Genomic DNA, 25,495 nt, shown 5'->3' on the forward strand with positions numbered 1-25,495 from the left:
GAACAAAATTTGGCATCGAAACTGATTAAGTTATCTAGAAAAAAGTGTATGGAATATTGAATTCTCCAGTCATGCTGGCTAATTAAATGGAAAAGTTGATTGTGTCACAGTGGAATCAACATCAATGTTGTTTTATTCCTAGCCCCATATATGTTTTGTAGTTAGGAGGGACTTTTTCTATGAAAAAAAGCTATTATGGGGACCAGCAGTTAGCGTAATGGCTATTTCGCTAGACTCCCATGTAGTCGACCGTGGTTCGAGTCCCAGACCCGATGACTTAAACTCACACCAGGCACGTGTGCATGCGTGCCCATGGTCCCAAGAGAAGAATGGAGGAGAAGAGATTGCGGCATGGCCATCACCACGGGGGATGAGTTCTCGCTTTCTGTCTGTCTGTCTCTCTGTCTTTCTGGCGAGCGTACACGCCTTATAGCAAAAACCTCACCAAAAAAAAAAAGAAGCTATTATGTTATTAGAGGGGTCAAGCTGTGGTAAGAAGATGGTCAAAGGACAGAGACAGTTTGGAATTAGATAACTAAAAGAATACGTGAAAAAAAAATACAACCTTATTAATAGTTAAGAAATACAAAACTGGAGTGGGCAGGTGGTATGGTGGTTAATTAAGGGTGCTGGACTCCCACATGGCCAGCAGTGATTCAAGTCCTGGACCTGGTGGCTTGCTTTCTCACTTTCCCTCTCTCTTTCTCTCTCTCTGTCCCCCTCTGGTCAGATTACAATAAATAAATAAGGTTAAAATAAAAATAATTCTTTAAAAAAAAGAAATATAAAATAAACTGAAAATCTTTTTGGGGGGTTTAGCAAAACAGCAAACTTATTAAAAATAATCATCAGTGCTGATCCGTATACAAGTTTTATGTCTATCTCTAGGAGAATCTATTGGCTTATTTTTTTAAAAAAATATTGAGAATTTGAAAGCAGTTTTATATCGAAGTCTGCAAATATATTCATCTCCTTTGACCTTATGACTCTAGTACTGAGAACCTTAAGAAAATCATCTATAAGCAGACAAAGATTTATGCACAAGAATATTGACTTCAGCCATATATATTATGGCTGCTATAATAATAGACCCCATTTATCAAACCCTTGTTATGTGCCAGGACCCGTGCTTAGCATAGATCATGCTATCCATCAATAATTTATATGACCAAAAAAAAAAAAGAAACTATTTAATGTTCAACAATAGAGGAAAGATTAAATGATAGTATAATGGACTGTTTCATAACTAATTAAACATATCATTAGTAAATAACTTTGATAAGTGGATAAATAAATAAATTTGATAAGTGCTTATAATAAAATCTAATACTGTATAAGGAATAACTGCAAATATATGTGCGTGTCCATAATAATTATGAATGTATATAAATAATGGCAAATATGTGTGTATACACATTTATATAAAGATCAGACCAAAAATATGCCCAAATATCCAACCTGGAAGACATCATAAGTAAAATAAACCATATACCAAAAGAGAAATCCACATTTTTTATTCACGTGTGGAAACTGAGAATGAAGACTTCTTAGAAGTAAGGAGTTAAAGAATGACTATGAGGGACTGGTAAGATTTGGGGAGGGATGGAGATAGAGGGATATCAATTAACAGAAACAAAACTACAGGTAGAAAAGGACAGTCTCTAGTGTTATAAAATACACTAGGATGAATATAGTTAACAGTAATTTACTATGCATATCTCAAAATAACTATTGGGCTGTGGGAAAAGTCATGACATGTTTTTGCATAGAAAAGTGTATCATGATTTTTCTGACGATCCACTAAAAAAGGGGGTTTTGAATGTTCCCAACACAAAGTGATAACAAATGGTTGAGATGGTGGGTAGACTAACAAGCCTGTTTCAATCACTACATATCGTGTTCTTGTACTGAAAAATCACTTCGTGTCCCACAAAAACGTACAAATAGTATATGTTTATAGAAAGAAAAATGTGCCCTAATATAAACAAAGTTACCATCTTATGGTTATCTTAGATGGAATTACAGGTGCATTTTATTTTCTTAAACAGTTCAGAGTTCTAAAGGATGACTGAATAATATGAGAAAGAACTGCAGAGGGCTCCACTTTCGGGGTGCTGCGTGCTAATGTTTATGATACCTCTGGTGCCATTGTCGAGCATATAGAACTCAATCCATCTCCCTTAAGTCCTGTTAACTTTTAAATATTTTTCTATGGCAAATATCAGTCTTCAGATGTAGTGTGTAGGCCTTTTTCTACTCCTGTATTTCCAATTACTCAGTTTTTGTTTGTTTTTTAAATAAAGGAAAGCATGAACTTCAGCCAAATGACTTGGCCATCTCCAAATCACTTGAGGCTTCTGGTCGGATATATGTCTACCGGAAAGACCTGGCTGACACTTTGGTAAGAACTGTTTGCCTTATACTTGAAACACACCCACCCCTAAGTGACAGAGTTCCGGCATGTATTTATATGCTTTCTGATGAATGTTAGAAAAAATACATTAAATTGTTTCTCCCAGTAGCCAATGATGCACTAGCAAAATAGCACTTCTTTTACAAATCAAAGAGAGGCCCAACTTGAGGAATTCTGCACCCCTCCTGAATACAGCTCTGCTTCTTTATGAGCCCTGAAATGAGAGATTTGAGATGAATAATTCCCTTTCCTGTGGAGTTTTAATTCCATTTCTTCTTTTTTTGGTAGATCAATGGAAAATAGGCTGAGTAATGTTCCCTGAGTAGATTTAGGAGAAGAGAAATCATGTCCTTAGTTTCAGGCATTTGATGCACATCAAATATTTAATTTCCTTGAAAAACGGCTGGATTATCAGCCTTCCCTCTGCAAAATGGAGTCAAACAATGGGACATCAGATGTCACTGAGGAGTAAGCTTTTGAAGAAACTCACACTGAAGTTATTTTCAGTATGAAATCTGAGGATACTTGCACCTTGGTGGATGTTTTTCCTTGGGCTGTTGCTGCCTTCTGAGTGTAGGGCCAGTCCTCAGGTCTGTCATCTGCAAGGGGCGGGCTCTGACGGATTGTGATCATATCATCCAGACTCATGGTCCTTGTCATTTTTCGTGCTGTCATCTCTCGGGTGGGATTTTATATAACTGAAGAATCTATATACCATGTGGGTTACCCAAAATTACTTAAAATAGGAATATCTTATGTAAAGTTATCTATAAGATATCAAGCTACCACAGTACTGTTAGTCACTGTCAGTTTCCACAGTTAAGATCAGACATACATGTGCCAGGTAATTTACATATTGTATCTCATTTAACATTCCCTATAACCCTATGAGGTTTGGAGACATTGAGTAACTTACTCAAGCTTTTCAAATAAGAATTAATTCAATTTATTTTATTTTAAACTTGACCAGAAACAGAGAGAGAGAAAGGGAAAGTAAGAAAGCAAGCCTCCAGGTCCAGAACTCAAACCACAGTCAGCCATGTGGAAGTCCAGTGCCTTAACCACTACGTCACCCACCACCAGCCCCAACTTACTCAAGCTTTATGAAGTCATGTAAAGGGGGGTGCTAGGATTTTCAATCCAGTTATGTGTGACTCTGAAGTCCCTGCACCTTCCTTTCATTTGTACATCATGAGGGAGGAAAGGAAAAGGCACTTTCTGTGTTTTGTGGGCCTTTCGTATTCTTCCTTCAACAGGTCACAGGGCCTGCATGATTGCATCAGTGAACCCAGCAGACTGGTGCTGTACAGCATTCTGAATAACCAGATGGACTTTACCCATTCCCACAAAGGAGGAGGATTTCATGGGTAGCTACCATGGGGCTCCTGGCAATGGAGGAAGCCTGCACTCAAATTGCCTCCATGCCCTCTTCTCCAGCCACATACAGCTTTCTCCTGCAGTTGCCTCATAAGCATCCCAGGGCGCTCTTCCACCTCTGTCCAGGGCCATCTTGAAGAACTAGAAGGCAGGCCTCAACAATGTCACCATGGAATAAATGGATGCTATGAAGTACATTCTAGGAGGGCCCATCCTGCCCTCAAATGTTCACCCCACCAACTTTGGACCCTACTTCATATGTCCACACTGGGGTGATCAATTTAAGCATTTCAACTCCAGATGATTTCAGCTAAAATGGAACATCGTAAAGGAAGACTAAAATATGAAACCAGTAGTTCTCTCTAGTACTTCCAGTTGATTAGTTAATCTTAGAAAGTAGTAGTTTGAGAGCTGTACCCTTGGCCTACTGGTTTCAGGAAGCTGAATCACACCATGGCTGACCATGGTTCAGGTCCTGTCTGTGGTGGCTTGAAAAACATGCATGCCCGGAATCTCAACAGGCTAGAGAGATGGAGGAGAAGGGATTGCAACATGACCATGCCCCATTGAGGGACTGGGGGGCTTTCTTCCTCCCTTTCTGTCTCTGTGTGTCTCTGGCAAGCATATATGTCCTCTGGTAAAAAGCAAAACTTAGAAAACAGGAATTAGAGCTATGAGGGAATGGGATAAAGAAATACAATGTTTCTTGGTAAGGGTGGTAGACAGCTAGAGGGTACTATCAGGTTAAAAGACATTCAGGGAGAAGTAAGAGAGACAAAAAGTCAAGTAAAAACATCCTTACTCCTCCAAGTTATCAAGTAAATATTTATGTTACTTCCCAATTCTTGGTCTCCCTCTGAGTGTCTGCACTATGATCTGTCTGGTTCTAGCCTAGCTAGACCAGTCTCTGAACTACCTTGGCTTTTCCCATTCCTCAGCACCTCTGTATTTGTAAGTTCATTCATTTGGTCATTGCCTTCTGAGAGGGATAGAGACAGTTTGTACCTCAACCAGCTCTGAAGAGAGTCAAGTCTCTGGGAAAGTTCTTTGAAACTCGTTTGTCATCTTTTTAATTTTTTTTTAATTAGAAAACCTTTTCATAAAAGTGAAACTTCCAAATGCAAAGACTTTATTTTTGAGTTTAGATAAAAAGATTAATGTGTGCCATCTGAAATATTTCCTTTATCATGCTATGTCATTTATTTTTGCAAAGTCCCATTCTTTTCAAGTCATTAACTATTCAAGTCTAACTCCTCAAATAAGATAATTTATATCTTAATTAGAAAATACTAAGTATTGGGACCAGTAGATGGTGTAATGGCTACGTCATTGGACTCCCATGTAGTCGACCATGGTTTGAGTCCCGGACCTGGTGGCTTAAACTCACGCCAGGCATGTGTGCGTATGTGCCCAAGATCCCGAGAGGAGAATGGAGGAGAATGGATTGCAGCGTGACCATCCTCCCGTGGGTGATTTCTCGCTTTCTGTCTCTGGCGAGTACACACACCCTGTAACAAAAACCTCTCCAAAAATAAATAAATAAAACAGAGAAGCAAGCTGCCACGCATAAGGGATTACAGTGTTGAAAAATTCTAGAATTAAGTAAATAAAAAGAATCTACTCATAACTAAAGTCTCCTCTCTTTTCCAAATAATCATTTAATAAATGAATTAATTTAAATTTGACCAGAGAGAGAGAGTGAGAAAGCAAATGGCCAGGTTGGGGACTCAAACTGTGGTCAGCCATATGGGAGTCCAGCACCTTAACCATCAGGCCACCTGCTGGTTCCTGAGGTCTATTTTTAAATATGGTACATTAATATTGAAGATGTTGGGGACCAGCAGATGGTATACTGGTTATGTTGCTGGACTCACATGTAGTTGACCACAGTTTGAGTATTGAACCCAGCAACTTAAAACTCATGCCAGGCATGAGTGCCCCCCCACCCCCCCCAAAAAAAAAAATCCTGAGAGGACAATGAAGGAGAAAGGACTGTGGCATAGCCATTACCCTGGGGGGATGGTGGTGGGGGGGATTTCTCTTGGCCAAGTACATGTACCCTATAGTAAAACTATTAAAAGAGAGAGAGAGAAATAAGAAAGAAGAAAAGAAAGAAGAAAGAAAGAGTGAAGAAAGAAAGAAAAACTAAAAAGAAAGGGAGAAAGAAAAATAATAAAGAAAGAGAGAAAGGAAAAGAGAAAGAAAAGAGAGAAAGAAAGGAAGTAAGAAAGAAAAAGAGAAAGAAAGGAAGAAGGAAAGGAAGGAAGGAAGGAAGGAAGGAAGGAAGGAAAGAAAGAAAGAAAGAAAATACTAAGTATTTTGGAAAGATGGCAAACAATTCAAAAATCACATTAAACTGACAGTGGATTTCAAATATTGACTTTTAATAATTTCATGCCAGATTGTAAGGAAGTACTGATGTACTAGTACCAGCCTCATAATAGTTAGTCCCTATTTGTGTAAAGAAAGCAGTTGATGCTTAATCATCTACCATGGGATATATAAATGAAATACCTTTTATGTTTTATTTCATGTTAAATTTTTCCACTTTCCACGGGCATTTCAATAAAATGTGTAAACCTGTGTCTGGGATGAGACTTGTTAAACATATTTCCTGTAACTAGCCATGTCTGTCTTTATTGAAGTGCACCATGACATTTCTTTTGTTTGTTTTTATACTAACCCTGCTGGCACATTAATTCTTACCAGAAGCCAAAGTGATTTCAGGGCTTTCACTTTCATTATGCTGTCTGCCCAGGCAGTGTTTTATAATCAGATTTGTGTGAGGCCAGGGTAGGGATATGGGGGGGGAGGGGGAGGGAGGATGGGGAAGGTGGGGGAGGGACAGGCTAACTCCGTGAGGTATCATTGATCACATTCTACTGTTTCCAAGACCGTTTCCTAAATTGGCTGTAATTCACTGAAGGTGAACAGACCGAGGAAAATATTAAGTGCACTCAGAAAAAATTACTTTTCAATCTGAGCTTCTAGTGCCTTTCTATGGCCAACCAATTCAGTGCAAAACATTTGGGAATTACTGAGGATCTTTTTGCTTCTGTCCGTTGGTTTAGAACCCATTTGCAGAAAATGAGGAATCACAGCAAAGATCGATGAGGATTTTGGGAATGAACACTTGGGATCTTGCTTTGGAATTAATGAATTTTGACTGGAGTCTATTTAATTCAATTCACGAGGTAAGTAGAATGTGAAAAGATGAATGCTAATGCTATTTTAAGTGTAAACTATTTTTAAAGAAGATGCTTGTGGTAATATGTTAGGATAGCATGACTCAGAAAATACTTGGAAACTTTAAATATATTGAGAGACTGATCCCAGTCCTAGGAAAGTCAGAATATGTGATCAGACTTTATCTGCACCTGGTGCAATCATATGCATGTACCATATAGTACAAATATGCTGTATTTTTATATGGACGCAGACATATATGTGCATAGGTGTTTATGTAAATATATAGAAGCACTAATGAAGTTAAAACCATTTTATCTAGGATAACGATATTTTGATTTTTTTAAATGAAGTTTGTAGTAGCTATACAAGAACTATATTCATATTTATGTATGTACACACATACAGACCCCCTTTTTTTTTTTTTTGCTAGAGAGTATCTGTGCTTGCTAGTGAGAGACAAAGAGAGAGTGAGAATGTACCCCCACAGTGGACTGTCATACCTCAGTTCTTTCTCCTCCATTTCTCCCTTCAAGATTTTGGGTACATGCACATGCACCTGGCATGTGTTCTAAGCCTCTGGGTCTGGGACTCAAACTGCAGAGTTGACCATGTGACTTCCAGTTGCCTTAACCTCCAAGCTACTGGCTGGCCCTAGATGTTTTTATTTAAGAACATTCTGTAAATTCAGATTGCACCCTAAAGCTTCAAGTACTTTTTTTGAACATTCTGAATATATTTCAACTTTTTATGTCCATCAGCTTCTCCCTTGAAGGTATAACATTTATGAAACAATAGATTAGGAACAAACTGCTACTGACAGTGAATAAATTTGACCAGGTTAGCTCCCAGGAGTCAGGAAATGAAAAATGCTAGAGCCCCATGCAACCATATGTCGCACTTGCTTTGCCATGTAGTGAAATTTTTGTTCTGCAGTGGCCTTCTCTTTTGAAGAAGGATCCTCATGTCCAATTTAGGAACCCTTAAACATCACTTTTAATTTTGAAATATCTTTTAAATGAGCTCATGTTATCTTATTTTTAAAATTTCCACATTATGATCTGAATTTGAGCAAGTAGTGAACTCATGCAGGCTAAACGACTTGTGTCTTTGGAAATGTTAATAGAATGGGATGTATTCCTGCTTCTGCAGCGGGAGAAGGTGGGCTGCTTCTATCAAGTACACACACACACACACACACACACACAGTTGTTTAAAAACAAATCTCTTTTATTGCTTCAAGTATAGTCAATATAAATAAATACTGGTCTTATTTGCTTTCATAAATTATGGGACCTTGCCCTAATCTCATTTTCTTTCTATTTATGGTTTGGCAGTATCTTATAGCAGTGGTCCTGAAAGAATAACCACCAGACCAGCATTATCAGTACCAGCTGGGAACTGATTAGAATGCACCCTTCCAGCTGCCCCATCATCCTACTGAATCAGAATTTTGAGGGGTGGGCCCAGCAGTCCTTGCTTTAACAGGTCTCTAGGAAACCCAGATTCACACTTAAATTTGAGGACTACTGTCTTAGAGCATGGACCGTGAGGGTCTGACATGCACTTAACAAATACTAATAAAACTAATTTTTATTTTCATTTGAATTTTTCAACATAGAATGTTTGAGAAATTCGGGGATTCTATTTAATTTGTGCTTTAACTTTTAGAATGTCAGGTGAGCTGGTCGCATAGTGGTTCAGGTGATTGGATCCTATATAGCCAACAGTACAGTGCAAGTCCAGGACCCTGCATCTTGAAAAACATACTGTGTGCATGTTTGTGCATGCCCAAAATCCCAAAAGGAGAATGAAGGAGAAGGGATTGAGGCATGACCATCCCCCCAAGGGGGTGCATGTGCCTTGCAGCAAATTTGAAAAAGAAAAACTTTAGAATGTTTTAAATTTTCATATGAAGTTGTCTTCCTTACATCCTGAAAAACTACTTTTATTTTAGAATTCCAGGTGAATGCTATGGACTGATGTATCTCTAAATTAGTTTGAATTTATTAGTATTTGTTGAATTATTTTAGCATTGTAATGATATGGGAGTGGCTACCTGAAGTAACTTTTAAAAATGGACTGCATGTTGCATCAACTTGACTTTGTGCTATAAATAAGCCCTGGCATGAACACATTTTCTTTCAGCAAGAGCTGATCTACTTCACATTCAGCAGACAGGGAAACGGAGAGCACACCGTGAACCTCAGCCTTCTGCTCCAGAGATGCAATGAAGTCCAACTCTGGGTGGCCACGGAGATTCTGCTCTGCAGCCAGCTGGGCAAGCGAGTGCAGCTGGTGAAAAAATTCATCAAAATTGCTGCTCAGTGAGTTCTAAGGCTCCTTGAAGGAGGACATTGTTTTTTTTTGTTTGTTTGTTTGTTTTTTTATCCTCATGATGATAAGAAGGGTCAGGATGTAAAAGTATAATGTATAATATTGAGTTAAGCAACCAAATGATGGGAAAGGTCTGTTCTTGAAAAGTTATGCCTTTTCATGTGAAATGTTTCTATCCTGAAGTAAATTTGAAAATGCCGGTCCAAAGCACTACTCTGTGCTGTAGGACTAATAAGCAGGCCGTGCACACATCCCTGTCCTACAGCTAAACTGCAGTGAGCCTGGGTGGGCTGCCGTAAGCTGGGAAGATGGGAGAAGATGACATGAGGGAGTGAGGGTCATTGAACATCAGGCACATACTAGGATCTGCCCGCTCCCAGATACCCTGGTATGAACTTTTATAAAGTTACTCATTACAGGTCACTGTACTGGCTTGTCGCTGCTTACCTGGGAGCCTCCTCCGAGGTGCAGCCCATGCTCTGGCCACTCTGAGTGTCTCTTTCCCATGTCCGTCCCTCCAAGCCTGGACACATGCTGTTGGCTCTACCAAGAATGGCCACTTCCACTCAGCAAATCGAGGTCTTTCTTTGAGACTTGGTCAAATGTTCCTATCTTCTTGAAGTGATCCCTTCCTTTCACAGCATGGTCAACTCCTTGTCCTCTGTACACACATACATTTTGTTCCTTTAAAACTTCTTGAGTATATTTATTAAGCTAAATGTTTTTATGAGATTCCTTCAGTGGACTATATTAGGTTCCAAAGAATGGAGCCATCATTTCTAATCATTGTACCTAGGTGCCTGGCCAGAACTTGGTAAATAGCAGTGAGTCAGTAAATGCTAGCTGGATGAAATTTTAGTAAGTTGCTGCAAATGTCTCTTAAATATCAGTCTGGTATTCTGACACTTCTTTAGATTACTCCCCAACAGAGCAGGCAGCATGGATCAAAATCTTCCTCCTCTTCTAGTTTCTTTTGCCTCCCACGCTTCCCTTTTATATCTACTTTGTCTTTAGTAGTTTTTTTGTTTTTTTAGATTTTTGCCATAGGGTGTGTATGCTCCCTAGAGAGAGACAGAGAGAAGGAAAGTGAGAAATCACCTCCCCAGGGAATGGCCCCACTGCAGTCCTTTCTCCTACATTCTCCTCTCGGGGTTTTGAGCATGTGTGCACAGCATCATTTTCAAGCTGCTGGGTCTAGGACTCAAATTGCAGCAGCCATGTCGTAGTCCAGTCCCTTAACCACACCACTTGCTGGTCCCCTGTAGTAGTTTCTATATAAACCAGTTTTCAAGCACCTGTCAATGCCATATATTCAGGAATATTTGTTGCTCACTCATCAGACACACACAGTTGTACAATGTAATCTGGGGAGATCAGAGTCTATATCTAGTCCCTGCCTTCAAGGAATTGCAGTCTGCTAGAGGGACAGTATAGTATATAGTTAAACGTATATATCCCCACTGCCTGGTGTACAAAATAAGATGGGGGAGTGCCCTGGTGTGAGATCTATTTTGTTAGGAGCTTTTGAGAAGGGAAGGCTTATACCCACATGTGTGACAAACAAGAATCAGGAAAAGATGTGTGAAGGAAGTAGCATTTGAAGATCCATTTGCATTCGGTAGGATTCTCCCCGTAAGAATTCATAAGCGCACTCTCCCAGGCAGGCAAACTTACCCAAAGAGAGAAGAGCAGAACCTGAGCCCCAGAAAGAGTAAGGGGTATTTCTCGGGACATTGTGGGAACTCAATCTGCAAAGGAAGGTGGGAGCTGAATTGAGAAGGCAGAGAGGTCCTTAGAACGTCTCCTGGGCAGGAGACTGATATGACCAGAGTTGTCCTTCAGGAACATGGTTCTAAAAGTCGCACTTGACTGAACCATAGGCCAAGAGACCTCAGAAGCAGAATATTTTGTTGGTGTATGCAAGAGATCGTGCTAGTACCTGGCCTGGAGTTTGATGTTATTGGAATGGACAATAGCTGTGCCTAAACTTGAACTGCTTTTGTGGTGAATGCTTCTGTTTTTTTGACCAGTGCATGCTAAATTGATGTGTGGAATTCCTGAAGGCGAGGCTCTTTTGGGTAAAAAGCTTTCTTATAAACGCCAGTTAGGTGAAGAAACAGGACATTAATGTCCCAAGGAGTAAGATGACACTACCTAACTCACTTCCCAGTGTAAGATTGCATCTATCCTCAGGGAAATAAAATATAGTCACATCTCCATAAGACCCCACACTCTTGAATTATTTATGGTTCCGGTCTATCCCTAGCCCGTGGAATAGAATGCCAACAGAAACCTAAAGTGAAATTCCTCCTAATCACACCAGGAGGAATAACCAAGGGAAAACAGTAATTTCCACAATCAGGAAGTGTTTTCCTGCCTAAGGCATCCTATTTGCATATTCATGTTCCCCCCCCCTCCTCACCACCCTCCATCTCCCATCCCCCAGCTCTGTGGATTGAGTGGCTTTAATTTCCTCACACAGAGACAAAGGAGTGTTTGCTGAACTGGAATGTTTAGTGTCAGACACTCTGTTCTTATCATGGAATGAATGACTCTTGATAACAGGATTCCAGACGAAATGATATCTGATACTTGCCCTTTATCAATTTGTCTTCTTCAGAAATTGTGTCTATATGAGTTTGTTTTACAGATTCAGTTGTTAATTATATATGTGTTTTTGTTTTCTTTTTTCTGATGTATGGCTAAAAAGAAAGCTACACTTCTAGGAAAATTGTTAACGAGGAGCTAAAACATAAAAAGAAGGAAATTATAGCTCAGATTTCTTATAGATAAATGATGTTGAATAAAAAGGGAATAATATGTTTTTAATAATAAATAGCAATAAACCATTTACCCAGAAGTTCTTGCTTTCAGGACCAGCAGTTAGCATAATGGCTATGTTACTGGACTCCCACGTAGTCGACCACAGTTCGAGTCCCAGACCTGGTGGTTTAAACTCACACCAGGCGCATGTGCATGCGTGCCCAAGATCCCCAGAGGAGAATGGAAGAGAAGGGATCACAGCATGGCCATCCCCCCTGGGGGTGATTTCTCGCTTTCTGTCTCTCCATTTCTCTCTATCTTTATGGCGAACGCATACTCCCTATAGCAGAAAACCTCTCCAAAAAAAAAGTTCTTGCTTTCGATGTCAGCAAATGCTGTTTCAAAGGCTTGTTGTACACTAGGCAGCTGGGTAATTGGCAGAATGTAAAAGTGATGTGGACGTACACTTTAGCCTTCAGGAATCTCTGTCTAGGGAAGAAGGATATAAGCAGTGGGGCCTCTGCCATGCAGTATGGTGAGGGAACCCAGAGTAAGAGGTGCTTCCTGGAGCAAGAGAACCCTGTAACTGAGTTGCCTCTGGCATAGTTCTTGAGATGGGACAGTTCTTGCCGACAAGAGCCTCGGCAGCAGAACCTGACCTTTCTTTTTTTTTTTTAAAGAGGTTTTTGTATAGAGTTGGTATACTCACTGGAGATATAAAGAGAGACAGAAAGTGAGAAGTCACCACCACCACCCCCCAAGGGGGATGGCCATGCCGCAGTCCCTTCTCCTCCATTTTCCTCTCAGGACTGACTCTGGGAACTTTGGGAGTGCATGTACATGTGCCCAGGGTCTGGGATTTGAGCCACAGTTGACTATGTGGAAGTCTAGCAACATAACCATTATGCCATCTGCTGGTCTCGAGTCTGGCATTTCAAAACACTTAGTCAAGAGGAGGTGCTAACTCAAGTCTGTTCTGGCTGATGGGATCATCCAAGGAGTGTGCTGAGACAGAAAGGGCAGGATAGGGGAGATGAACGGCAAAGAGAAGCAGACTCACAATATGGAAGCCTTAGGCAGAGCAGTTCTCAAAACCAGATGAATTTCCAAATCACAGACCAGGAGCTGACCCAGTTCAGTGTCTTCATGGACTGAACACAAGAAGTGATCTATTGAGTGAGGTCCTGGGACATACCATGCCCCGTGGAGGTATACCATCAAGTACCTGTGGGACATACCTTTCCCCAGAGGTATCTGATGCTAGGTGTGGAGGTGGCAGTGCCTTTCAGGTCCCATTGTTTAGAACCCCCAGAACATTCCCAGCCATAAGCCTCCCTGGCGTAGGGCCCAGGCGCAGCTGGACATGGCAGTGTCTAGTCCACAAGGCTGGCCCTGGGAGTGGGCCAGTCAAGCGGGACTGCCAAGCACAGCCTCTGTATCTCCCTACTTACTCTAACAGCCCAAATCCTTATTCTGGTTTTGGGGGAGGCAGCAGATTGAAATTTATATTGAGAACCTTTAAAGTCTTTTTTTTTTTTTTTTTTTTTCTTTGGGGGGGGGGGGGGTTTTTGCTATAGGGCACATGAGCTTGCCAGAGAGAGAGAAAGTGAGAAATCACCCCCCCCCCGCAGGGGGCATGGCCATGCTGCAGTCCCTTCTCCTCCATTCTCCTCTCGGGATCTTGGGCATGCACGCACACGTGCCCAGCATGAGTTTAAGCCACTGAATCCAGGCCTCAAACTGTGGTCGGCTACATGGGAATTCAGCGACATAGCCATTACGCTAACTGCTGGTCCCAAGAACCTTTAAAGTCTTCATCATCTTTGACCAATCATGTAATGATTTTCAAGTCTTGTAACTTAGTGAAAAAAATGGAAAATACAGTAAAAAGTTATTTACAGATATTTATTGCAGCTTATCTGTGTATTAGAAAGGAATTGAAAATAACTTAATGCCAACAGTAGAGGAATGAGTAAATTGATTATGGAATATGTTCTTGATGAACTATTATGTAGCCTTTAAGATGATACTGAAGAATTCATAGTAACAATATAACATGCTATTTAAGTGAAAAAGCAGGATACAAAGTTATGCAAACACTGTTCCCAAATTCTATTGGAGATATTGGTGTTATTATAGAAGAGATGGTATCTTAGCAAAGCTAAGCTAATATGCAACAGGTACCTGTTAGGTATCCTGATTACCACTCAGTGTGTTCATATTTTTTCATCTTTACTAACATAGGGTAATTTGTTCATTTTAAAGCCTTACCTCAGAGAAGGTATTCTCTAATGTTCTCCAGATAAAAGATGTCTGGAACTTATAGACTATTCTCAAATAGACTATTCTTGAAAACCTAAGCTCCCCATTACACCAAACCCCCTGGACTGTCTTGAAAATCAGTTGAGGGGCTGGCTCCACAGTGCAGCAGTTGAGGGAGCTGGATCTCACGTGGCTGGCTGTGGTTGAGTCCTGGCTTGTAAAAGGCCCAGTGTATGCATGTGCTCCTTCTGCTGAGAAGGCGGAAGAAAAGGAAAAAGAATTGTAGTGTGACCATGCTCCATGGGGGAGTTCATGTTCTCTCCCTGTCTCTCTTGCTCTCTAGTGAGCATGCGTGCTCTCTAGCATTAAAAAAAGAAAAAAGGAAAATTTGTGGAATTTTGCCCTTGAACTCTAAGGGCACATTTGACTTTGGGCAAAACAAATAACCTTATGAAATGAATGCAGCCTAGTATGACCTTATTTTACATTTGTTTTTATTTATTTATTTATATTTACTTATTAGAGGTTTTTGCCTTAGGATGCTTGTACTTCCCAGAGAGAGAGAAAGACAGAGACAGTAGAGGGAAAGTGAGAAGTCACCCTTCACAGGTGATGGCCACACCACAATCCCTTCTTCATTTTCCTCCCGGGATGTTGGGCACACACTCACACGCACCTAGTGTTTCAAGCACCTGGGTCCAGGACTTGAACTACTGTCTGCCATGTGGGAGTCCAGCTATGTAACTGCTACACAATTTGTTGGCTCCCTCTTATTTTGTATTTCATATTCTTGTTTCTTTTCTTTCCTTTTTTTTTTTTTTTAGAGGTTTTTGCTATAGGGCATATGTGCTCACCAGAGAGACAGAGACAGACAGAAAGCAAGAAATCACCCCCCAGGTTGATGGCCACACTGCAGTCCCTTCTCCTCCAGTCTCTTCTCGGGAGTTTAGGCATGCACATACACCAAGAGTGAGTTCTAAGCTGACGTGTCCAGGACTCGAACCATAGTCGACTACTTGGGGGTCCAGTAATGTAACCATTACACCATCCACTGGTCACCAGATCCTGGTTTCTTTAAATGAGAAATGTGGTGTTCCTATAATGTATGTCATATTTTAAATATATACATAATGTAGTAGCTATTTTGTTGGTTACAATGCAAATTGTGTCTAAATGTGATAGAGACAAGTTTAGATCTGTGAGGTGAGAGGAGCTTGTCTGTCTAAAGATTTAAAAAGCACTTTGATTAAAGAGACCAAACCAGAGAGCTATTACAAAGAGAATATGATGTATATAAAGAAACATGACTTATAAGAATACTCAGTGGATAATGTAAATGTATACAAAATAGATTTTTAAAAATTTGCTAGAGGGCATAGGTACTTGCCAGAGAGAAACAGAAAGAGAGGAAAAGTGAGAAAGCACTACCCATGGGCCTGGTCATACTGCAATACCTTCTCCTCCATCTCATCCTTTCAGGATTTGGGGCATGCGTGCAAACACACCCAGCTTATTTTTACAACGGCAAGTCTGTGACTCAAACCACTCAGTCATGTGGGATCCAGCCACCTTAACCACCACATCACTGGCTGGCCCCCAAACAGACTATTTTTAATTTTAGTTTTTGCTATAGGACTCATGCACTTTTCACCGACAGAGAGAGAGAGAGAGAGCCCCCAAGAGGTGATGACCATGCCGTAGTACCTTCTTCTTCAGTCTCCTTCTGGGATTTGGAGCACGTGCCCAGTGTGATTTTCAAGACATCAGGTCCAGGACTCGAAGAGCTGAGTCAGTTATGTGGGATCCAGCACCTTAACCTCCACACTATCTGCTGCCCCACCCCATTTTAAAAAGAAGGAATCTTGGGCCAACAGGTGGCATGGTGGTTAAGGCACTGTACTCCCACATGGCTGACCATGGTTTGAGTGCGGATATAGTGGCTTGCTTTCTCATTTCTCTCTGTGTGTCTGTCTGTCTCTGGTCAAATTAAAATGAATGAATGAATAAATAAAATTAAATAATTCTTTTAAAAAAAGGAAAGAAAGAAAGAAACGAAGAAAGAAGGTTCCCAATGATAAGAATGAAGCTTTTGGAATAATTTCTATCACATCAGGAAGAGCTGAGGGGATGCCAGCCCTGGGGTTACCTAGCTATAGAGTAGAATTCAGTGCTGCCCCCTCCAGGCTGAATTGGGGTGCCTACAAGTAGACACAGATTTCTCTTTTGTGATTCTCCCATAAAAGATGTTTTCTCAGAGCATCTCTGCTTTCTTTGACTCCACAGCTGTAAAGCCCAGAGAAACCTGAACTCCTTCTTTGCTATCGTGATGGGTCTCAACACCGCTTCTGTGAGCCGGCTGTCACAGACCTGGGAGGTGAGTCTTAGGATTCCAACAGGAGACAAATAAACTGGAAAGGAAACATTCCCACAGAAGCCTGTAGTTAAAATAAATCAGTTTACATGGTTTAAATGAGATAAAAACTACTAGACTAAAAATGTTAAAAAGTCATGTGTAAAGGGGTTGGGACCATTTCTGTCAAATAGCCTTTAAAATGGTTCTGTAATATATATGAAAGAGATACCAATTGTAAAATGCTCCCAGCTAAAATTTTGTCTTCCTGTGTGCTTCAGATAGCACAGCTCCAGCTCCGAGCAGGCCCTGGCGCCGTCTGACCTGCAGGAGCTGGGAGCTCAGGAGTAGATTGGCTCTGACGCCCACAAGTTTGAGCTTTGGGGCCACTCATCTGAGGACCAGGCAGTGTGCTCACAGGGATGCTGTGTATTTTTGTAAAACTTGCAAAACAGTGTAATCCTGTATGATTTTCTCAGAACCCACGGCGTGCTGTGCATTTCAGGCCTCTCAGATCCCAGTTCTGCCTCTGTACCATGGAGGCTGACTGGGTTTTAAGGTTTGAAGATCACTCAAGTTAACACAGGTTCTGACATGTGCTCTCTGAGGGGATGTGTGGGGAGAACTGAAACTCAGGGGCCCCTAAACTTAACTCAACACAGTCACAGGGTTCTCTGCCTGGCCCATGACCCTGTCACCTTTCCTCCTTGGGCTTTTATTTTCTTCAGCTCCTTTCCCTCCTGGCTATCTCACTCTGTATTACGTTTCTCTCCATCATTATTTCTCTTTCATCATCATGTCTTCTTCCTTCTGGCCCCAGCCTGCATGTGACTCACTGTGGTGTCTTCACTCTCTCTGTCCTCACAGACTTGTCAGATCAGTTTCTTTCACAAACTGTACCATTTTCTTCTCGTTTCCCAATTCTCATTCCTAGAAGAGAGAAGCTCATAGGCCAACTTGTTTCTTTTCTTACATTAGTTTTCAGTTTAGATCTCTGGGCAACTTATTGATCCCCTTGCTTTCAGCCAGAGGTCATACCCTGGTGGAATACACCATGGTGACCTGAGCTCAGGGTCAGTGCTCCTTAAAAGGCTCACAAGAAAGAAATGAAAGGCTTGCCTGCCCTGGTTAAGCAAACAAGACGTTCAGGCACATCGTCAGAGCGAAGGAGATGGGGGCAAATGCCACAGTTGATCAGAGAAAGAGAAAAACACATGACTAGCAAGGGTCTGTGGGGAGTGGAATTTGAATTCAACCTTGAGATAAACTTTGATTTACAAAAATTGGGGAAGAGAAATAATTCAGTCAAATGCAAACAGCTTGTGTTTCTGAGTCTGCGTGCTGCCTCCCTGCTGTGTCCCCGGCACAGCTTCCTCACAAGGCAGATAGAAATATGCACATTAGAGCAGAGCGTGTATGAAGAAGGAAGCCTGGAACCAAAGCTCACAAAACCACAGGGGAGCAAGTGAAGGGGCTCATTCTGCCTCAGAGAAGCTGAAAAGACTTTAGTGAGGTGTTCTCAGCAGCAGAGCCTTTGAGACTGATTGGGGAGCTGCTGGAATGGGGGGACGACATCCCAGCAGGTGGCCACAGATCTCTAGGTCTGGTGACTGAGCCAATGGAAAGCGATAATAAAGGAAAGGAAGGAGGTTTGAGGAACTCGAGTGGAAGTCAACATATTTTTTTGGTTAAGGGGCAGATAGCTAATATTTTTAGACTGTATAGACCATGTGGTCTCAGTTGCAACTACTCAGTTCTGCCATCACAGTGCAAGAGCAGCCCTGGTTATTATGCGACCGTCTGTGACAGTGTTCCGATAAGACTTCATTTACGAAAGCAGGCAGTGGGCCAGATTTGGACTATGGCCTGTCTTCTAGAGTACATCAATTTGACTTTAGACGTGTTGAGTTTGAGATACCACTGGGACATTCGTGTGGGAAGGCCAACACACTGAGATGTGCAGCCCAGAGGAAAGATCAGAATAAGTTGAAGATGTCTGTATTTTATATCTTGTTTAATTTGTCCTCCGTTCATTAGTGTATTTGTGTGGAAGGAGTGGGTCAACAGTTTCTAAATAGATTAAAAGACCTATTTGCTTTTATAAACTGAATCCAAATTCAGAATTATAAAAATGAAAAATCTATTTCTAAGCAAAAATTTAATGACTATAGGGTTTGCCTCATTCTGATTTATTTTGGAAAAAGAAAATCCTACAAGCATCTTTAAACATTGTTGTTGATATGAATAGCTGGAATCTCTTAAGCCCAGCCATGGCCCGTACACCTTTCCTGAGTTGTCTCCACAGCCTAAGCTGACCAAACAGATCCAAGGGCTGGGAGATTCACAACAACCCACACAGCTCCCACAGACAGGATTCAAATGGAGCCAGACTTCACGTATGTGTTCTTTACTGGGAGAAATTACTAAAGCAGCAGGAAAGGTGTGCAGTCTTTCACTTGCCTATGTTAAAGGCTGGCTGGAACATTCTGGACCATCTTTCCTTTGCCCTGATTTTTGAGAAGATGGGTTGTCATTTCACATGCCACCAGACGATGTGGCTAAGCTTTATGGTTCAGTGAGTCTACCCACTGCAGTGCAGGCTTCGTCCATCACTTAAGGTTTACATGTCCCTCACTGTTTGTCCTCCACCGTGAAACATTTATATAAATATGCCAGCCAACATTGTTATTTTCTATTCAGCAAGACTATTAAGAAGATGAGAGTATTTGTCAAAGGTAGAATATGGAACTGAAATTTAAGTTTTTATTCAATAATCACCAGTATGTGGAATGTCTAACCAGCTAGAAGCCTAAATCATGTGGCTGTTACTTTCAACTGTTTTTAGCAACATTGCTAGGGATCGCTAAGGGATGATGAAAAATCACGTAACTGAGCAATCAGGGTCATGACAGATGTTTCTGTTCAGAAATGCAATGTGGGTAAGCATAACGTAGTGCAAACATCCCTGTGTACCTCTCAAAATAACTGACTCCTGTGACCTTTTTTTTTTTTTTTTCTTTTTTAGAAAATCCCTGGGAAGTTTAAGAAACTTTTCTCTGAACTTGAAAGTTTAACAGTAAGTAGTTGAGCCAAAGGGGACTTGTTCTTCCAATTAGTTGCTATCATCTAGTGTCTTTGTAGACCTGAGTGGTTCATATCTACACTCCACAGTGTCGGGTAGCACAGATGAGTTTACTTGTATATGCAAATATAACTGTATTCCTTAGGAAGTGAAGCTAGTTGACAATTAATGCTGCTTCATCTCCATTTTGAAAAGCTAGCGAGAATTGCTCTTTTAGTGTGATTTTCAGAAAGCAGTTTTTCATGTCTAATGATCTATTTCAAGACTTACGAAATTAATCCTTATAAATTTAGTGTGCAATTAGTGTCTTAAGTATTATTCTTTTATCTTTTTTTTGTTTTTACTGTATCTTAGGTTTAGATACAAAACATATAGTTTCTCTTTAGAACACAATAAAAGTGGGGTTTTTTGTTTTCTTTACGTTCTACATTGTGAAGGCAGTTTTTCTTTGCAGTTCCCTAAACAAAAGACTTCAGGGTTACCGCATGATAGAAATTATGCAGAGGAAACTGTATACTTAAAGAACACATTTGAGGAAAATAATAGGGCAATCAAAAGGGGTCACTCTTTTGTAGTCATTTCCCATTATTGTAAACCAATAACTTGAGTTTCATTCATTGCCTAGATTTCCTGTCTTAATTTAGTGAGTTTATTCTCCTAGGAAACCTTTATCTTCTTCATTCTTAGGAAGAAACTCTGTATATCTAAATTATGTTCAAATTGTATAGCAAAAGTGGATTTGGAATTGTTTCTATAGCACATTGATTTTCCTTTCTCTTTGTAATCTGCCTGGTTCTCCAGGATCCTTCTCTAAATCACAAAGCCTACAGAGATGCATTCAAAAAGATGAAGCCACCAAAAATCCCTTTCATGCCCTTATTGCTTAAAGGTAATGATTTTCTCTTTTATGCTATATAATTCCAGCTTCCATAAATTTATTGCTCTATCTATAGAGGGTAAATAAAAGGACTCTTGGTTTATTTCTTTACAGTAATCTTGACATTCAGACCTAATGGTATTTGCCTGGGATAGTTTTTCAAGTGCTGTATTATTTTTGAGATACCTAGAATACTTAATTACTCATGAGCAGACATGAAAGCATTTTCATTTGACTTGCGAAACTTGGCACTGGTAACTTTTTGTGTTTTTATTTTACTCTGCTTCCAAACCCCTGTATTATTCTCTTTGAGTCTACAATTTACTTAATTCAACCGGGAATAAGACTGGCATAAAGAATACAAATAGTGATCAGTTGTGTTCTATCTGCAACCTAAATTTCAGAGATGCAGCCCACAGTTTGCTGATACATGAGAAATATATTTGGTCAACACAAGCAATGCAATGTTTGAAAGTGTTTAGTAGTGAGTACATATTTTTCTTTCAAGGAGTGGAATCCAGCAAGTATTTGATAGCTCCAAATTAGTCCTTTCTACTGTAGAGCATCAAGTAATTTATCAGGCAACATGTTAGCTAAATTTATCAAAGAGATCTCAGTGATCACTCTTTCAAACCAATGAGAAAACGAAAGGTCGGACAGTCTGTCTTTCCTTCTTTCCTTCTTTCTTTCTTCCCTTTCTCCCCTTTGTCCCCTTCCTTCCTTCCCTTCCTTCCTTCCTTCCCTATCTTCCTTCCCTTCCTTCCCTTCCTTCCTTCCCTTCCTTCCTTCCCTTTCTTCCTTCCCTTTCTTCCTTCCCTTTCTTTTTTTGCCAGAGAACATGTACATTCAACAGAGAAACATAAGGAAATTAGAAAGCATCCTCTGTGGAGAATGGTCACAGTTCAGTCCCTTCTCCTCCATCTCTCCCTCCTTTGGGGACTCAGGGCATGCAGGCACATGAGCCTGTCCTGTCTTTCAAGTAGCCAGCCATGTGGGATCTAGCTGCCCCCATCCCTGTCAGGTTTTAATCTAGCCTATACTTCTGATATTCAGTACCTATCTTTACATATGGTATCTCTAGGGAAAAGAGATTTGGGAATTTTTCAGGACCATCTTTTGATTTCTTCAAGAGATCTTGTAGGACTACTCCTGCATCTTATCTTCAGAAGCCTGTAACTTCTAGGTCAGGCCCCAATGACTGGACACATTAAGGTGATTCTAGAAATGAGTTGGAATGAGCTGGACTGTAGGTTGTCCTGGTTATCATAACCCCTCATCTCTCCCCTTGTCATCCCCACTGACGCTAAAGCTGGCATCCCTTCTTTGGCTTCTCTCAAGAACAATCTGAGCTTGTAGAAGCATTATGCTTTGCATGCATGCCTACAGCTTCTCACTTAGTCTTCAACAAATATGAAGCAAGACTCTTATGAGGACAAGAGTGTAGCATTAAGATAATCAAGAGATGCACAGAATGCTTCATTCACACTGAAGTTTCCATTAAATGTAAATGGATGGGGACCAGCAGGTTGTGGCATGGTGGTTGAGGTACTGGACAGTCCCACATGGCCAACCATGGTTCGAGTCCTGGACTTGGTTGCTTGCTTTGTCACTTTCCTTCTGTGTGTGTATGTGTCTCTCTCTGGTTAAATTAAAATAAATGAATGAATAAATAAATAATTTTATTTAATAAATAAAATTAAATAAATAATTGTTTTAAAATGTAAATGGATGAAACAAGGATGTCAATGTCAGAATAACAATTTAAAAATTCATTTGATTCTTCATGTTTATTTTTGTTTTAAGATAACTATATTCAGGACTTTTTATTTGCAAAATAAAACACCTTCCACTAGCGGACAGAGTGTAGCAAGTGAAAAGTAACACTTAGAATCATGTTGCCACAGAGAGGGACAGTAGAAAATGAGGGCAGATGTGAAAAAGGAATTAATTTTAGAAAGAAAAAGTTTTAAAATAATAACTTTTTTTTTTTTTTTTTTTTTTTTTGGTTTTTGCTATATGGTATCTGTACTTGCCAGAGACAGAGAGAGAGGAAAAGAGAAAAATCATATCCCAGGGGGAACGGGGGATGGCCATGCCCCAATTCCTCCTCCTCCACTCTCAGGATTTTTGAGCACACATTCATATATGCTCAGCATATATAGGCCTCCAGGTCCAAGACTCGAACCATGATGGTGACCTTGTGGGATCTAGCACCTTAACCTCCATGATATCTGCTAGCCTGAAACAATAAATACTTTTGTTTCATTTTAAAGAATTATTTAATTATATTTATCATCATTATTATTGTTGTAGTTAGTTTAATTTGCTGTAGGGCATGTGTGCTCACCAGAGAGTGACAGGAAGAGAAATAGAAATGGAGAGAGGGAAAAAGTGACAAAGCAAGCTGCCAGGGCCAGGACTTGAACTGCAGTTGGCCATGTGGGAGTCCAGTGCCCTAGCCACCATGCCACCTGCTGGCTCAACAATAAATACTTTTTGTGTTTTTTTGAGAGATTTTTGCTATAGGGTACATTCACTCGCCAGAAGGACAGAGAGAGACAGAGATAGAAAGTGAGAAATCACATCCCCAGGGGGGATGGCCACATCACAATCCCTTCTCCTCCATTCTCCTCTCAGGATCTTAGGCACACACGCACACACACCCGGCGTGAGTTTAAGCCACCAGGTTCGGGACTCAGAACTCAGTCGACTACATGGGAGTCCAACAACGTAGCCATCACACCAACTGCTGGTCTCCAACAATAAATACTTTTAAGATAATAAGAATTTGGTTAACAGTGTCCCTTTAACTTAAGTAGATATGAGCAGAACATTCTACATATTAGTGAGTCCCCCCCAAAGATTTAATGCAATCAAGCATCTCACACTTATATCTTAGCTTAGATGCAATTTTATGCTTTACTGAGTTTTATCTCGACCTTTTTATTAGCAGCCAAACAAATTTTCCTTTTTTCCTATTGATAATAACATTCACTCATTTCAATAGATCAAGTAGTAAATTAAGCATTTTTTTCTTTGTTTCATTAGAAGTCTTCTTGAGTTTAAGCACTTATATTTCCTTTATCTTAATTTTTTTGTCATTATAAAAATAAACAGTTTCACTACTCTGATTGTATTAAAAGTTACCATTTTTGTTTGGAATAATTTCCAATGGGAAATAGGACAAAAAAATCATGCCTATGAGGAGACATTTTGGAAAAATATACAACATTATTTCTTAGGGTTTTTAACTACATACTTATTTTTAAAGTTACCATGAACTATTTTAGAGCAACCAGTTTAATTTTTAATGAAACCCTACCCTCACCCCTTATAGCACCTACATTGAGTTACTTTTAATTAGAGAAATAGGACCAAACCGAACTCCTTGGAGGGATAGGAGGGATAGGCCTCCCATGGTTCATGTTTTGAAGTAGTTCCCAACAAGCATGTAGATTATCAAATGAGTGGCTGAGGGTCCTTCCAGCTGTCAGCTTTCCTCTTTCCCGGTTCAATTTCTTGCCTTTTGATGTACTTTCTCCCTACTGTGATGTGGAATCCACTTCAAAAAAAAGATGAATGGGAAACCCTAAATTGGTGTTGAGGAGAGGGCCCAGCTGAGCTAAGGTCCAGGCAGCTGAGTGATCTATACTGAAGCTAGTTTTGGTCCCTCTCATTAGAGATGTGTGAAGATAATCTGCAGTCCTCGTACTAGGATGCGTAGGCATTTTAGAATGGAGATTATTGTTACAGATTGGTGAGGGACTTTGAAGGAAAGGAACAATACCAGCATCAGCCTGACCTGACCCTGCCCTCAGCCAAGCAGCCATTGCTATATGCCAACCTCCGCAAAACCTTGGGAGTGGAGGTTATGAAGGACCACCCAGGAAGAGGAGCAATTGAAGACAGGAGGGCATACAGAGGGGGTGATGAGGGGAAAACTTTACAAGTTGCAGAGGCAATGGAGAAGCCCTCAGTTCAGCAGATTGAGTGTAATTGGTAGTAAGAAAGGTCCAACTCCCTTCAGGTGCCTTGGGAGGCATAATGGTGAGGGGAACCAGCCTACCTGGGCTCAAATGCTGGCTCTGACACTTGTAGCTGTGAACATGGGCCACCCAGGGGTGTCCTTGGGCCTGGAGTCTCATCACATGCTTATTTACCTCTTAGAGTTGTACCTTAACACTCTTGTGCAGATGAGACCGGTTAATGCAGGTGAAGCACTGAGAGCTGAGTCCAACGCTATTAACAAATATAAGCAGTCATTATTGTTACCATCCTCATCATCCACCTTGGGAACATGGAGTGGGGTGGATAAAGCTGGTGATCTCGGGGACATGGACTAAGTAACTCCATTAGGACAGCTGTAATCTGGAATTTTCAGGGCAGTCAGAGCTCAGTGGTCTAGTTTCCATAGGCAGGTTTTAGGGGCATCTATCTTATAATTGCCCCAAAGAAACCAGCAGAATAAAAGTCTCAATTAAATGCAAATATTAATGTTTCCTTTCTTTAATAAGATTTTCAATTTTTTTTATTGGTTGGATTTACATGTCTGTGATATAACATGATTCTTTGCATGCTCTTTAATTGCAGTATATTTCTTACTTTGATCTTTGTGAGGAGTCCCTGGTGCTCAGGCATCCACCCTCTGATCCGAATTTCTGTGTCATCTACTTGCAGAGCTTCAGCTGCTATAGTTAATGTATTAATAACTAATTCCCAAATCTATCTCTGGAAGAGGCAGTCCTATATTTAGTGCAACCAAAAAGAGTTTTTTGTTTGTTTGTTTTTCCCATAGGGTACATATGCTTGCCACAAAGAAACAGAGAAGGCGGGGGGGGGGGGGGAAAG

General features: G+C 40.6%; 1 protein-coding gene across 3 annotated transcripts in view; it reads left to right on the top strand.

The window, feature by feature from the left end:
- RAPGEF5 (Rap guanine nucleotide exchange factor 5) overlaps positions 1-25,495 on the top strand; it is a 112,939-nt gene that overhangs the window by 85,645 nt on the left and 1,799 nt on the right. For all 3 annotated transcript variants that reach the window (XM_027768824.1, XM_027768823.1, XM_027768825.1), the window contains 6 exons: positions 2,304-2,401; positions 6,862-6,984; positions 9,125-9,303; positions 16,622-16,712; positions 19,714-19,764; positions 20,572-20,659. In XM_027768824.1, coding sequence (XP_027624625.1) covers positions 2,304-2,401; positions 6,862-6,984; positions 9,125-9,303; positions 16,622-16,712; positions 19,714-19,764; positions 20,572-20,659 — 630 coding nt within the window. The remainder of the gene's footprint in view (positions 1-2,303; positions 2,402-6,861; positions 6,985-9,124; positions 9,304-16,621; positions 16,713-19,713; positions 19,765-20,571; positions 20,660-25,495) is intronic.

Source organism: Tupaia chinensis, unplaced genomic scaffold, assembly GCF_000334495.1.
Source record: "Tupaia chinensis unplaced genomic scaffold, TupChi_1.0 Scaffold147534_1, whole genome shotgun sequence".
NCBI lineage: Eukaryota > Metazoa > Chordata > Mammalia > Scandentia > Tupaiidae > Tupaia > Tupaia belangeri.